Source organism: Delphinapterus leucas, chromosome 8 (genome assembly GCF_059928025.1).
Source record: "Delphinapterus leucas isolate spDelLeu-1000000601 "Yukka" chromosome 8, BTC_Dleu_Yukka2, whole genome shotgun sequence".
In the NCBI taxonomy this organism is placed as follows: domain Eukaryota; kingdom Metazoa; phylum Chordata; class Mammalia; order Artiodactyla; family Monodontidae; genus Delphinapterus; species Delphinapterus leucas.
This window is the reverse complement of record NC_143136.1, coordinates 78,694,874-78,711,270: the sequence shown is the minus strand read 5'-3', so window position 1 is coordinate 78,711,270 and position 16,397 is coordinate 78,694,874. Positions and strand designations below refer to the sequence as shown.

The following is a 16,397-nucleotide window of genomic DNA, read 5'->3' as shown; positions in this document are numbered from 1 at the left end:
AATATTTAGCTATTTACATAGCTATGTTGGTTTTGATTGTGCTTTTGTTCTAAAGAACTTTTATTTTAGCTATAGAAGCTGCAACTACATTTTAGGAAGCAATCGAAATACATGTGCAGAGCAACATCACATGGAAAGCAAATTATGCTGAAATACGCCTACCAATCAACAACTTCCACATTAATATTTTATGGATATGTTTTTTAACATCTCACAACTCATCTATTTTGACTGATATGCACATTTTTGTAGCCCTGTTAAATGTTCTGGATCTACTCTTAACAACTAGCATATTGCTAAGTCTTCATTCAAGTGTTAGGGCCAGTGGACTTGTTCTAAGGCATAATTATCTTCAGTATTAAAATAAAAAAACAAAAAACAACCTAAGATCAATTATATTAAAGTGCCACAATGCATTTAGATGCAAATCTACTTGGCTTGCTGTAATAGCCAACTGACCTGAATCTGTGCACGAATCTGGTCAAATGAAAAATCTAGTTATTTTCAATGTCAAAAGCAATCCAGCTATTTTTTAAGCAAAAATTAAGCAGATTATCTATAAAAATATAATATGGCTTTCTGAAATATAAAAAGCTTTTTAATATATATTTTTATAAATCACCTGATTTATTGATCATGTCCACAGTCTGAATTAGTCTATTTAAGAGAGACGATCTTGTTTGCTTTTTGCTTATTTTCATTTTTGGCTATAGCATGACTTAACAATGTTGTAATCTTATCCAAATTACATAGAGTAGACAAAGCTACCTAATTTAAATTATTTCCAAGATGGCCTAGGAAAAAGTTGATGTTGCTCTAAATGTCCTCATTGAAAAGGGTTTGTACCAGAATCCCGTGATTTGTTTTGCTTATTCAGTATAAATTCAAGTTCATGTTACCCACCAAAAATTCTCCATTCCATAACCAGACAGATTGACAGGGTGTGTGGGATCATGAATGCTCAAAACTATCATGTAACTCTATTTTCTAGGGCTTTGCTAATAGCATAAAATTCTTATTTCCCACAAAACCACTGGTGTTTAATGCATGATCTGTATAAGAAGTATGAATTTAAAGAGTCATTAGAACCCAGTAGAGGCTGTTCAGTTCAACTTCTGACTCTCAACATGTTCTCTGATTTCCCTCCTATAATGGGTTGAATTGTATCGTCCCTAAATTCATATGTTGAAGTCTTAACCCCTCAGTACCTCAGAATGTAACCTTATTTTTGAGACATTGTCTTTACAGAGATCATCAAGTTAAAATGAGGTCATTAGGGTGGGAATTACTCCTATATGACTGGTGTCTTTATAAAAAGGGGAAATTTGGAGACAGGCACACACACAGGAGAACACCACGTGAAGATGGATGCAGAGACTGGGGTGATGCTTCTACAAGACAGGAATGCCAAAGATTGCCAGCAAACCAACTGAAACTAGCAGAGAGGCATGGAACACCTTCTTCCTCACAGCCCTCAGAAGGAAACAACCCTGTGGATACCTCGATCTTAGACTTCTAGCCTCCAGACTCTGAGAAGACAAATTTCTATTGTTCAAGTAAAAAAAAAGCAACATATCTATCATTTTTCATATTATCCAATACCAATATCCTGAAAGATTTCATGTTGCTCTGAAAGGTGACTAGTTTTCAATATATTAATGTAAAGAATCTGGACAATTTGGCTTATCTGCAAAATTCTGAAATACTTTCTACATTTATTAGTAAAAACAACCTACTTGTCCCTTTTTTCTCATGTCAGAAACAGGAGATTTTTTTAATGAGAGAAGTTTGGAAAGTAAAGTTTATTTTTATTGTAGCAAGTTTCATTTTTTTTTCTTTTTTCATTAAACTGCCACTGGTTTAAGGTAACTCCTGGCCAGGACTGTACTAGAACAAGGCTATCTTGCTTTAAACTTAAAATCTGAATACAATATTTTCTGAAGTAGCAAAAAGGCAGTGACGCAAAGTAGACTGCCCCGGTACAAAGAACCCGTGAGGCACTCTGAGTCTCTGTGTAAATAATTCAGAGACACCTGGGCCTTATTTACTTTGCACCAGCCATGAGGCAAGTGTGGTGTTTTTGGGGGGTTTTTTTGGCCACGCCACGCAGCCTGAGGGGTCTTAGTTCCTGGACCAGGGGTTGAACCCGGGCCTGGCAGTGAAAGCGCAGTGAAAGCACCAAGGGCAGGCACACCTACAGCTTAACCAAAACAAAACTTGGGCAATGGGTATCAACAGAGAGGTACTCGGGCAGAGCAGGCCAGGAGGCTGCAGAGGTCCACCCTATATACTGGAGTGGGTCCAATATTGGGATAATATGTATATGGAATACAATGAATAAATTATACGTGTGAGAAAGACATATTTACCTACACAGCTCAGTTCTTTTAAAGAAAAACTTTGACCAAACACAACAATCTTGACTACCCAGGCTGATTCCAATCAAAGCTTTATCATGATCTTATTCCAGACAAATGAACTCTGAGAAGTCATGGACCATGAACCTGGAGGGACCTCAGTGAACACTTCTATAACTTGACCACAACTGGTCTGGACCCACCTCTCCCCAGCATCTCTGTCACCTGTGCCCTTTCTCTTATATCCAAAGGCTTAAACTACTTCAATGGCTCCCTGAGGCCCAAAGCAACATTTTCCAAAGGCAGTACCCTGGATCACTAATCTCATGAGATAGCCTACGCAAAGAAGGGTTTTTTTTGCAAGGGAGATATCACATGCTATAATAGTTTCTCTTGCAATTTCAAATGTACATTACCCTCTTTATCTTAATGCTTCTAAGAAGTGTTGCAGTGAAGAAATCTGACAGCTATTTAATCCATAAGTTTCAAATTTATTTGACTGCGGAAAACATACTATTAGTATCCTTTAAAATCAACGTTTTGTGGAATCTATTTTGCGGTCTCTTTAGCAAGGCGTACTAAAGCCTTAACATACTGGCCTCGATCTGTTTTTTCAGTCTCTTCTGTTGCTCTCAAATCATGCTCCCTACTTCCTTTTTCTAAATATGCTCTGCACAAAACAACTTGTTTCTCAACCACACAGTGTTTACATGTCAATGCCTTTGTACATTCTTGACTGCCCTAAGAACCAGCTCAAAAAGAACTTCTGTGAAGTCTTCTCAGACGCCTCTTACTCCCTACCCTTCTTTCTTTATACTTTTAGTACTTTGCTCATAATTCCATTATCACACAGTATTTTAACCATCACTCCCTTTTTTCTGTTTGCCTGTGGCTAAGATACTTTGCCTTATTTATGTCTGTACTTCCTAAGTCTGGTACAATGCATGGCAGTAACAAGTGTTCAATAAACATTTGATGAAAGAATCTACACATGTGCATTAACAAGCAGACAAATGGGCATAAGTGGCTCACATAGTGGTTATTATAATAGGCTGCCATTAAATTATCTCCAATGGTTGTGGGAGTTATGACTTTACAGAGTAAAAAGGAAAACCAGTGAACTGATATCTACCTTGTTTCTTCCTCAATATTTACACCAACCCCACTGCACCCACTCCACTGACTCTGACAACAGGTGACTACATAGGTGATATGGAATGACCTCACAGAATGCCCATCACACTCTAGGCTGGTGCAAGATGGCTGAAAAAGTCAGGCAACCTAGCTTATGTTTTTAAGTGTCCTTTAGCCTCTCATTATACGTCAGAGGAAGGAATGGTTAAGAGTCAAAGGCACTGTGAGGAGTGGAAAGGAGGGTGGAAGACAGGAGAACAGAGAACAGATGGTTATTTGAGAAACCTTCAATCTAATCTGGTATCCTTGTCACCCATGATATACTACTTTAGTCAGTTACCTAATCTGATTTATCATCATCAACTCTGCCATCAACACCCCTGAAGGTCAAAATACTGTGCCTTTAAGAGTGTTTCACTCTGTCTGTGGAAGGCTCTAAATACAGAACTAAAGAGGGAACCACCGATGTCTGGGATCCTGCTCTCACAAACGCTGACAACTGTCCCATTTGGTAGGTTCAGCATTCTTTCAAAAAGCAGCCATCCAACAAACATTTATTGAGCAATTACCATGTGCCAATCCCAGGCCAGGAACAGAGATGACACTCGTCTCTTTCCACCTGCACAATTCTTGGCATAGCCTTCAATGGACACTTGATGGGATATTTGGGCATGCAATCTATCTTAGAAACCCTAATTTTAGAAAAAGTTTTCTATCACCTACAGAGCTCATTTAAGTAGTTTTTTAAAAAAATGTAGTGGCATAGAAAAACCCTGTCTTTCCTACTCTGTCCATGAGGAATAGGGCAGTAAACAAGTTGCCCTCAGAATGTGAATGCAAAAGAGAGTTATAAGTGGACTACACCACTCTGGGCCACCATAGAAACCACAAACAGGCTTTTGAGATGAGTGATATGATTCTCCTGCAGCCTGGACCCACTTCTGTGGTTGGTGAATCCATCCTCCACAGCCTTGCTCCTGCATGGCTTGACGGAACTAATCACATATAGTGCTTTTTCTTCTCCATCGTGGTGAATTTCAGGATGCTTTCTGATCGGTTCACCAGGAAAGACATGTTTAAACTCCCTGAATGGTATTAATGGTGGTTGCTACTTCCACTTAAGGATGTGACTACTCTGGGCACCAGCTGGCAGCAGAAACCACACTGAGAACATCATTATCTAGTTTCCTTCTAAGGATCTGGGAAAGGTGGACATCTCATTTCCTTTCATGTCAGCCGTGACTTGGGTATGACAGATATCATTAGCCTCATTGAGAAGCTCAGGCAAAGCAGGGATGAGTGGTTTCGCGTGTTGAGGCAGTAACAGAGGAGGACAACCTGTTGAGGATTCTTCCTACCAGACTACTAATTAGCTAAGTGACTGGAGCTGAGAAAGAGGAGTCTCAGGCTACTGCAGGACTCTGCTCCCTGCTTTTCCATGGCTAGCCTTCTTGTCAGTTAATCAGCGCTTCCCCCTTCAGAATGGGGAAAATGGGCAAATTGGAAAGACATTCACAAATGCAACATGTGTCACCCCGGTCTGAGAGCGCAGTACCACATTTGAACATCTTACCTAAGCTGGACCGAGTGTTTGAGCGTTCAATTATTGCTCTCTTGCTGGGATTATTTAGGACAGACCTCTTAGCAAGAGAAATGTCAGCTGTCACTCTTGTTATTGATATCCTATGAATAGGAACACAGAACAGAACAAGCCAGTAAAAATGTCGTGGGGCTCTCCAAGAGATTTATAACCACAGTACTTAATAACCGCCTCACATACTATACTGCAACCACAGTATAATAAACATTGGCCACAAGTATTTTTAAATAGGATTTCGCTAGCATTAAAATACAGGCAGAGCAGAATGGAGGAAGGTTTTGGCTATTTAACAAAAAAAGACTCCAGGAAAAATGCAGCTCTTCCTCCACTATTGTCTGCCTTGCCGAATTCTCCTTATAATACACACCATACCAGGAGGGAATCAAAACATACGAATAAACCATGTTCTTTCTAGGAAGCAGCAATACAATTTCCCCACAATTCACAGTTGATTTGCTCTTGATCAAGACTTTCAGGAATGGCAAATGCTCTGCCCAGGTGCATCAATGCTGCTGGTCAAAGCGGGAAATCCTCTTCATTCCAATCATCAAAGACAATCAGCTGTGTTGCATTCCTGATGCTCAACAGTTAACTCATGGTACATGAAGCATTTCGCCACAGGCCCAAAGGAATGTTTCATTTCTAAGAATATGAAAAATATGATTTCTTTTCGGCAGGCACAAGGATTCTTCAGCATATTTGCATATTGCTTTGAATGCATATTGTGGGCAGTAATAAGACACTATTGCTGAAGGCAATATAAGGATTGTTCCAGGATTTCCATAAGTTAGAAAGTATCTTGCAGTCATGCAAGACAAGAATAAAACCGAGACACTGCAAATGAATGGAGACAGGGGTCTATCTGTATATGATGAGAAGCTCTGGAATTTATAATTTTAAAATTCTTTATTTTAAGCTGGGATTGCACAACTTCAGATTATGATCTCGCTGCAGAATGCAAAGAATGCCTCTCTAAGCCAGCTACTGCCATCATGGGCCCTTCTTCATTCTTATCTCCAAAACTTGGCAGAGTTCCAGGAAGGAGACAAGCAGAGTCCCGCCCCTTCCCTTTTGTACTCACTGCACTCATTCTCCCCCACTTTCAAATGCCTCTAGCTGGTGGAGCCGGGAAGAGGGTAGAGTTAGCAACAATTATTGAGCCATATGTCGTCTCACACCTATTTGGGGACAACACTGTCCGCACTCTCAGGAGACTCTTCACCTGACTTCAGGGACCTGAATCCTTGGGGAGAGTTTAAAATAGTCCTTTTCATAAATGGTTGGAAATGATTTCTTTAAAGCAACAGGCTGTGCAAAAGTTCTGGTGCTCTTTTAAAGCAAAGTACTCCTTGTTTGCATTGTTGTATATATAAGCTATAGATGGTCAGGAAGTTTAAAATTTTTTAACTTCTTAGAATTTTTTAGGCTCTAATAAATTATTCGAGGCATCTTCAAATTGTCTTCTGAAGAAATCAAGAATTTTGTGAAATACATCTTGGGCTACTGAGAATGTTAAATGGGGGTTGAGTAGGCCAGGAGGGCCCCAGCTTTCTGACCCTCAATGCCAGGCAAACACCCCTGCATTTATGTTTTCTACACAGAGGGCTTATCTATGATTTCATTGTAAGAACTTGTTCAACTGCTAAAAGATATTGGAAAACACTGGTCTGTACAACTTCTTCATTTTTTAAAATTAATTAATTTATGTTTGGCTGCGTTGGGTCTTTGTTGCTGCACGTGGGCTTTCTCTAGTTGTGGTGAGCAGGGGCTACTCTTTGTTGTGGTGCACAGGCTTCTCATTGCGGTGGCTTCTCTTGTTGTGGAGCACGGGCTCTAGGTGTGCGGGCTTCAGTAGTTGTGTCTCACGGGCTCTAAAGCACAGGCTCAGTAGTTGTGGCACACAGGCTTAGTTGCTCCACGACATGTGGGATCTTCCTGGACCAGGGTTCGAACCCGTGTCCCCTGAATTCGCAGGTGGATTCTTAACCACTGCACCAGCAGGGAAGTCCCACTTCTTCATTTTATCAAGAAGAAAAGTGAGACACAGAGAGGAAGTTACACATGGTTATTTAGAGTCTAAGAAGGTCTAAAGCACAGGTCCCCAAGCACCAGGCCAGTACTTAGTCACCTGACTCATAATTCTCTTACAGTTTCAGTTTTCTTCTCCAGCAACACTGAATCTCCTGATACCAGCCACATCATCAAGTGCAGATCTTGGCCACATGCTGAGAGATAGTCAAGATCTAAATCAGGTTAAAGTCAGTGAAGCCTACATCTGAGTCTCCATTACTCAGTTGGCTGCTGCCCTTGAGGCATGAAATCTCATAGCTAGTCTTTGCGGTCATAGCTCCTTGTACCTACAGAAGAGGATTTGCTTATTTTTGAGTTTCTGGTTTTTTTGTTTGTAGTTTTAAGAATGGGGTTGCTGGTTAGAAACATACAGTTAATTTCCAGAGCAATTCAAATATATGACGGGAGACAAGTGGGTTGGTTTAGGGACAGAATTCAACCTTCTAGAATAATGATTTTTAGAGGGCCCAAAGAGTCTACTCTGCTTCAGTGAAAATCAAATTTGCTAGCTCTGTACTAGCCAAATAGTGACCCTTGGTTCTTAAAACTTGAAAGGATCATCAACAGATGTGCACTCTTATTTTTTTCTGGGTTTTAACACACTTTTACCAAGCCATTTTCAGACACATCCAAAGTTTTACCAAAAAAACAAAACAATAACACACATACACAAAAATGGAAAAAAAAAAAAAAAACTGCTTCATGTATTCCCAAACCAGGAAAAGGTGTGGACAATAAAAGGTTCTTTTTCTTCTTTTATTGGTCAATAAAATAGCAGCTAATTTGTTAATATAGGTTATTTCTTAATAAAAATGCACATTATGAAACAGCTCAGGAGAAGACAGACACAGCTCCAGAAACCCTCTAATAAGACAAAGCAGGAGTTTTTATTTTCCATGCAAAGATGCTTACTATTATCAAACTCAGACACCAAATCCAAACTTTTTTTGTTGTTTAAAAGGCTCCCCAGCAATGTAATTACATTCATCATTAAATGCTAGTCTATTTACGTTTTTTTTTTTACTTAAAGTTATACCCTTTCTATTTCTTTTCTTGCTATACTCATATCCTCTAGTTTCTTTCAGTACTTCTATGTATCTTATTTGATATACATCTCTAAAAAGTTCCCTTGGAAACTTTTTTGTGATGTAGTGTCAGTAATTACTAGCCCGGAGATAAAAGACTAACAGAAGTGCAGTTCCCCAGCAGACTGTATATATATCTCTAAATCTAGTAAATCTGAACCCTAATTGTTGCTTATTTCTGGTTTGGAATTCATTATTTCTGCAGTCCATCATGTGCTATGAGTATTAGTTTTCTGTGATCTTTCTATGGAAAGACATTATTCTTAGGTGAGACACACATTCAACAATAATTAGTATTTCCATGTTGATAATGGAACAGCTAAAGATCCTTTTAAACTCTATCCTTGCCACATCTAATATGCAACCCTGTTAGTATATTAGTTTTTATTAAAACGCTTAGACTTCCTTCACAAAGGGAAAACATTCCAAAGATCAGACAGCAAACTGTCAGGAGAACAGGAATGGAAGGCATATGTAGACCTCGGTACTCCTCCTGGGTCTTCCTCTTGGCTGGTTGTGTGACCATGGTCAAGTCATGCCATCTTTTGAGCATCAATATCATAATCAATAAAGTGGTGATAGTGGCTTTGTTGAATTATCTCACAGGATTGTCATTAGGAGCAAACCAGGTAATATATAAAAGTGCTTTCTTAAATAATTATTCATAGTGTCCTATGTTGATAGGCACATATATAATGTATACAAGGTAGCTGTTGGAGATTTGAGACTTGAAGGAGACAGTTTCTTTATATTCTATCCTCAAAAGTTAGCAGTCGGGCTTCCCTGGTGGCGCAGTGGTTGAGAGTCCGCCTGCCAATGCAGGGGACATGGGTTCGTGCCCCGGTCCGGGAAGATCCCACATGCCGCGGAGCGGCTGGGCCCGTGAGCCATGGCCGCTGAGCCTGCGCGTCCGGAGCCTGTGCTCCGCAACGGGAGAGGCCACAACAGTGAGAGGCCTGCGTACCGCCAAAAAAAAAAAAAAAAAAAAAAGGTTAGCAGTCTACCATGAACTCTCCCATTCTTGGAGTCTGTGAAATTTATATATACTTTGAGGATGGGAGAATAAGGTCAGACATGTTGCAATCAAAATCTGCTAATTTAAAAAATCATATTTGGCATTAAAGTTTTCAATTAATTATCTCTAGTGCTTGAGTGTCCACTCTCTAGTGCTTGAGTGTCCAGACTCAAGATGAGTCTGCATTTGAATAGAGAGTAGGAGGAGGAGATAATAAGAGGATATTGGTTATGAAACAGAAGACACTGTATTGTTCTTTCCCATTTGTTGACTGCAAATCTTCCATGTCTTGGCTGCTTTGTGATAGTATCAGCTGTTGCCATTTCCTTTTATAAATAAATACTACTTCTTTGAGTCTCCCTAAATTATATTCTTAGCCTCCTTTCTTCAAATTATTTCTCAAACCTTTTTTTTTTTTAAGCATTCCTTGGCTAATAGCTTCAGATCCTATTTGTATGTTCATTTATGATTTGGGGTCATAATCATGTCAGTTACAAAGTGTCCTATAACTGCCATAGAGCTGATCTGATCCAGTTGTCAAAAAGCCTAAAGTTACAACTTTGTTGGGATTTGAAATGATTAGCATAGGTCAACAAATTGCAATTGGTTTGACTGCTTGCTGTTCAGCCTATGAATGGTAGATTCAACAAGCTGAACAAACCTCATCTGAAAGGATGATCCCCGTTGAATGTTTGTGGTGTTAAATGAAGAGAGAAAAGCTCCATGCCATTGTGCATCCACTGTGTCCCTGCCAGGCTGGTGCCACTGTAGCAGCTCGTTAGGCTCACTTAGTTTATGATCTGTGCATAGGAATTGTCACTATGTGTGGAGATCCACATGTACAGGGGTTCCCTCAGGAAGTATTTAGTATTGTGCTTTCCATTTTTCTTACATAGATTGTAGTTAGGCCCTACAATAACAATAAAATTGTAAAATAAGTAAGTAGCTTTAAATGGATTCAAATAATTTCTAAGGTATCATAAAAAAAATAAGCATATGATTCTGTAATAGTCAATGTTGGATTTTAATCCAATTTGTTGAATTATTTTTTAGCCAAGATCTGAAAAACGGTATTGAAGAAGCAAGCCTTTTAGCCGTGTTTTTTTTTGTTGTTGTTGTTTTTTTTGTTTTTGCTTTTTAGGCTCTTTCTGAAAAAGAAAAGACTTTATCCTATTTTGTCTGACCTACTGCATTCATAGCCAACAAAACACTGTGTAGGTTTCCACTAGAACATATTGTTTATGTTGTATTGCTGTGCAAAAGCCCACTGTGTAATTGTTCTCTTGGCTGGTTTCAATTAAAGGCTATTTGTTGTTTTCTCTCCTTTTATTAATTGGTAAAACATAACACAGCAGATTGTCATGGCTCAGAATGTAAGGATATTCCCCACACAGCAGACATGTCAGAGTCATTGTGTATCCACATTGCACATTTCTTCTTCCTTACCAAAGTCTCTCTATATATACTCAACCAACGAATTCATTATAATTTTTCTGCTACACTGGCCTCTTCTAATTTGAAAGCAAATCCACTCTCCTACTCCCACTTTTAATATCTAGCTTTCTCCAACTCTGCCATACATCAGATCTCTCTAGGGCTGAGTCTCTTTCTCCAGCTATTACTTTTGCTGCTGCTGTATTCTTCCTCATATCTCCAGACCCTCTGCTGTGCCATCAGACCCCATGGAACACTTGGCATAGAAATTTTAATTCTATTTCTACTAAAACCAACTTCAATAGTGTGTACAAGTGCTTGGTGAATCAGGTAACTCTAGCTGGTAAATCTCTGCTCTTACAATTAAATGCATTTCCTCTTTTTGGGTCTGAAGATTGAGGAAGAACCTCAGATTCTTCATTCTTGAAGGCAGTAATTAAGTCACTCACTTTCTCTTTGCTAAATTATAATAATTCCTTTCTTCTTTTCCATAGGTCCTACCTTTCAAACCTTTAATTTTACTGCTGCTTACAAGGATGTTAAGTGGGGACCAAAACAATCTAACAGAAGCTGATTGCGTATAGGATGGCATTTGTTCAGCTCAAGGGCTATTATGGGGCCATAGGATGAGGCACTTCTCAGAACTTCCTTAAATAAAGGCACTGCAGGTTAGAACCATGTGACTCTAAGCACAGCTGAAGGAAGTGTGATTGACTGAGCCAGGCATGTCAGCTGCGGCCAACCCAGGGAGAGCTGCATGAGGGTAAGGGTGATGGCGTCTGTCATCGGAGGCAAGGACCAACACCAACATTATTAACTTAACGAGTCAGAGTTCAGCTGTTTCTTTGTAACGCTTTTTTAAGAAGTAATTTCCCAGTAGTCAAAAGTTTTCCAACAGAAGAAGGTTATCCATCTACTTGTGGTTTGGGGACATAAGAGATTAGCCTAAAAGGACTTTTACATTTCCTTCCAACTCCAAGAGTCTAGTACTCAGTGCTTTTCACTTGTTTTCTCTGAAATTACTTCATTCTCTGCCTATTTGTTTAAAAAAAAAAAACAGAAACAAAAATACAGAGAATAGGATACATCCATGACTTTCTTATTAAGCCCTTTGTGTCCACTAGATAAATGTGGCAGACTATTATTTGTTCAGCAAAATCCATTTACTCTTCCTCTTGGGCACACAGCTAGACTGTAATTCCCAGCCTCCTTTGCAATTAGGTGTGGCCACATGACTAAGTTCTAGCCAATGAAATGTGAGAATGATGTGAAGTCACTTCCAGGCCAGCTTGCTCCTCTCTCCACAGCTAATTGGAGAGACCAACCCCAGGTCAAGGGTCCCAAATGACAGGCAGGACAAACATTTTGCCCAGTCCTTCCCTCCTCCACACTACCCACCTTCCCAGCTGAGGAACACCTGCCTCAGACTATTAAATGAGCAACACTAAGCTTCCATTGTGTTTGATTCATTACACATTTTGGGCTCTACTTATTAAGGCAGCCTGGCCTGTACTAAGATACTTAGCAATTCATATAATGGCACTGAAGCATTCTGCTTTCTTGAACTAAAATCTCAATTATTGGAACTAAAATCTCAGTTTATTTTCTTTGTATATAGTCCCAGAAACTAACAAATATTTCAAACACAATTATCCAGAAGGTTTTTCTTTTGACAAATGCATACAATTTGTACTTAAAGCATTATCATGTTTGCTTTTTTCTTAAAATACCATATTTAAAAAAATCTATTTGTGGATATTTAAAAAATGTCTTGAAATACTTAAATATTTGGTAAGCTGGATGCATTTAACCATACTTAGCACACACTAAGTTTTCTTCATTTCTAATAAGTCTTCAGATATTTGCACATGGTTATTTTTACATGGAGTGCATTCTGAATTGTGAAAGAGCTTGGTACTTAGTATTGAGTCAGTATGGACTTTTTACCGTTTCTCTGCAAAATACAGAAACTCTTTCCAGATATTTTTCACAAAACTTAAACGATAAAATTTTCTGATGGTTAAAGACTGAGCCCTGTTGATAATGGGTCATAGGGGGATAGGATACATACAAAAGAAACCCATAAAATAGCAATGAAATTTCTAGTAAAACAAACCCAGAACTGAACATCCAAAGAAGTACTATTCCCTACAAAATAGTCATTTTTGGAAACTTATGATGAAAACATTTCTTGCGCTCTTCTTTTAAGGAAATTCAGTACTTTATACCTTCATATGATACACACGCATACATGCATGCACACGTACAATTCCCAAATGATACTGCCCATCTTGACCAGTGAGGCACCATATTTGTCAGAAATATTCTATATTTTCATTATTTTTTATAAACATAAGTTTGGTATGAGTTCACTAACAAGTGAGAAAATAAAGACTAACACATACATATAAATAAAACAAATGGATAATTTTCCTTCTCAAGGTCCTTTTTCTTTAAGGGATTCAATGCTATACGTCATAACTTCATATTTTCAGAACACTTTCATTGTATTCTCCCCTGAACATTGAGTTAACTTTTAATTAGAGAACATCTGCAATCACCAGAAACATAGATCCACAAATCAATTTTTCATTCATGTTTGGTTAAAGGAAAATAAAGAATACAAAAGCATCTGTATGCCTCACCTCCCATCAAACCTGTGCTTCAGGAAATCAAAGAGGGCTTTCTGCATCATGTCTGTGACCTTTGCAGAGGTGAAAAAAAAAAAAGAATGAGGCAAACACACGCAGAGAGAGAGAGAGAAGTCAAAAGTGAGAGAGCTGAAAGGGAAGGCATTCTGACGGAGCCAAGATCTGATCACAGCCACTCGTCTGGTGGAGGTGGGACAGGGCAGGTGACCGTGGACAGAGTCTGTCATACTTAACCAGTTGCCCTTACTCAACTTCCCCCCTTGGTTCTCCTCCAGGGTGTTGAGGCATGAACCAGCAGTGTTCACTAGATCCAAGGCAAACCCTCACCTCCTTTTAGGGGGTGGAACTGCCACCGAGAGTCCACGATAGGCTAGCTCTGTGCGCAGGTGCAGCCTATCCTTGGTGTACCTGAGTGGTGCCTGCCTTCAGTGAGGAGCAGCTAGAGCTCCTCAGGCCAGCCTGGGGCTCTGCCTCCTGCTAGTCTGTGCAAGTCGGTGGAAATTCTCCATGCCTAGGGCTGGATTTCTGTACCCCGCTCTCCTGCTCTTTCTCTGATGTTCCCCATTGAGAAGGGGAGAGGAGGAGAGGAAGGAGAAGGGGGAAAGGGAGGGTGGGGGAGAAGGAGATGGGATTCTTAAATCTGCCTCAAAGAGACTCATTAATTCACTCAACAAATGTGTACTGAATGCCTACTATGTGCCAGCCACTATGCTAACTCAGTGGGAAGGGTGCCTTGGAGGTTGCCCACCTTCAGATTTTAATGTCCTACCCACTTATTCTTATCCACGCTGGCATAAAGCCAAAATGGCAACATCTGAAATGCAGTGATCTAAGTCTTTACTCTTTTCGTTTTTGCATGGTTTTGTTTAATTAATCTCTGAAGGAGTTCACTAATACTTTTAGTGGAGTGTTTTTTTTTCTTTAATATGGTCTTTAAAGTAAAGAAGCAGAGAAATGTTTGGTGGAATATACCATTGTCTTGAGCACGCAGCAAGGTGAGATCTGTTGGTGCTTTGAGGTGAGGTTTGCTGGCATATTGCCTATATGTTCCCTTGTGCTGTTCATACTCTATTATTTCTAATAGCAACGGGAACAGTTGAGACAGAAAAAATCCTTTTCTTTGAATTGAATGCAGAGCAAATTTTTGACAAGAACTTCCCATTATAAATATTTTGAGGGAGCTATTTCTGAACACTGTAATACAAGAAAGGCAAGAAGTGGGCCAGGGAGGGAAGAAAGAGTGAAGGGCCACGTAAGCCCCATGCTGCACCTCCTGCCTTCACGAGCTGAGGGCTGGCTTCTGTTAGGACCCGTGTGAAAGCAGACCCTGAGAAGCAAGCTCCAAATGGCTGTCACCTAGGTTCTTGATCAAGAACTGAAGCATAACAGACTGGTATTTGTACCTCATAACCCTTCAGTGACGGCCCCACTAACACCACCGGACGCATGGATGGCACAACATCGTAGGGAGGGATGTGCTCCGTCTGAAAAAGATGATTGGACACACGTGACAAGGGGAGGGTCAGCACACCTCCTCCACAGCCACAACATTCACAATCCTCAGGTCAAATGAGAAATGATGACCACAGGTCCCACCAAGGAGACTCCTCCCTTATTTTATAGCCATTTGGGTCACTGAAATGGAGCATTGCAGGCATGTATGGATAGAAACCTTCACAGCAGATTTAAAAAGGAAACACAACTTACCACTTTTTGCTTCTGTTTTGCTAAAAGACAACAATGAGAGCCATATCAAAATATGCAATCTCTGTTATTGTTAGCACATGCTTTTAAAAGAAGGAAGAATGTACCAATTTGTCCCTGTCATTTTCGTCATTTTCCAATTCACCCACTCTGCAAAGCACCACTCTACTGTTTCATACTGGTCGGGCCAATTTTGAAGACAAATGCAAAAACAGACAACTTCCTCTCCGTTAGAATGGGCTTATATCCTGATTTCATGTGGGGTGGGGAGAGTGGATTTCATAATAACATTGGCTGGGCCACTCACAGGCCATGGGTTGTTCCTGTGCTGGACACACCATGCAGTGTGGCTGACAGCAACTTGGACAAATCAAATTTGATAAAAAGACACTTAGAATAACAATTTGGATAGTAATGATCATTACCTCACTCACTAGTTATTTTTGGATTTGTAATTTTGGTGAATTATCAAAAAATTTTGCGGTTCTTTTTGTGTTCTTAAGTCTCTCTGCTCACTTTCCAGAATATTGACACATTTTTCCTACTATGTTGCTCTTAATTTCAAGTAAGTTTATAATCAGTTATTCCTGTTCTTTCTTGTTTGTAATAGTGAAAAGCTGCAATGACCTAAATGTCCAACGAATGGGGATGAGGCAAAATATACTCAATATCTGATTAAAGTGGCTTTGTGGCCACCCAATCAGGTCCAGTCCATTTGCAGACAACCTAGAGACCCAGAGTTTGGCTCAGAGCCATGGAAATCAGGATTCACATGAACAAGGACCCAGATACTCAGATCTGTTCTGGAATCAATCCAGTTTCCTGCAGTTATGATAGACCAGGATAGACCTTGGATCTGTCATTCTGAATCGGTAATCCTGGATGACTTAATGCAGCATCAATTCTGGGCAGAATGAAATGAGCCTATAGGAGTCAGGGAACGTGGTGGAAGAAAAATTCCTGCTTGAATACCTCCACAGTTTCTAAATACACAACTCCTGATTGGGCCAACACTGTCTCTTCATTACCATTAATTCCAGGGCTCAGTTATCTGCTGTCCAAACAGAAGTGAGGTCATCTAGGCTCAACCTCATTCTCTGCTTCAACCCTCTCCACCTCCACAGCCCAGGCTGTACCAACACACCCTAAAGTTTTACATGGAGACTTAAATAGAGCATTTTCTTCAGACTTTACAACTTTGTAAAAACTTTTTAATTGGTTGGCCCTCACCATCTTAACGTCTGCTGGGTTTCTGGGTGGAATAATGAACTTGCTTCTGAATGATTTATAAAACAGAGGGCAAATAAGATTTTACAAAATTATATTACCATGATCTGAATTTCTAGT

At 39.7% G+C, this 16,397-nt stretch overlaps 1 protein-coding gene across 1 annotated transcript in view; it reads right to left on the bottom strand.

Annotated features, from left to right (window-relative positions):
- Window positions 1-16,397, bottom strand: part of CACNB4 (calcium voltage-gated channel auxiliary subunit beta 4) — a 156,960-nt gene that overhangs the window by 24,833 nt on the left and 115,730 nt on the right. The window contains exons 7-10 of the mRNA XM_022569720.3: window positions 15,054-15,073; window positions 14,750-14,830; window positions 13,341-13,399; window positions 5,065-5,174 (exon numbers count right to left, since the gene is read on the bottom strand). Of these exons, the coding sequence (XP_022425428.1) occupies window positions 5,065-5,174; window positions 13,341-13,399; window positions 14,750-14,830; window positions 15,054-15,073 (270 nt within the window). The remainder of the gene's footprint in view (window positions 1-5,064; window positions 5,175-13,340; window positions 13,400-14,749; window positions 14,831-15,053; window positions 15,074-16,397) is intronic.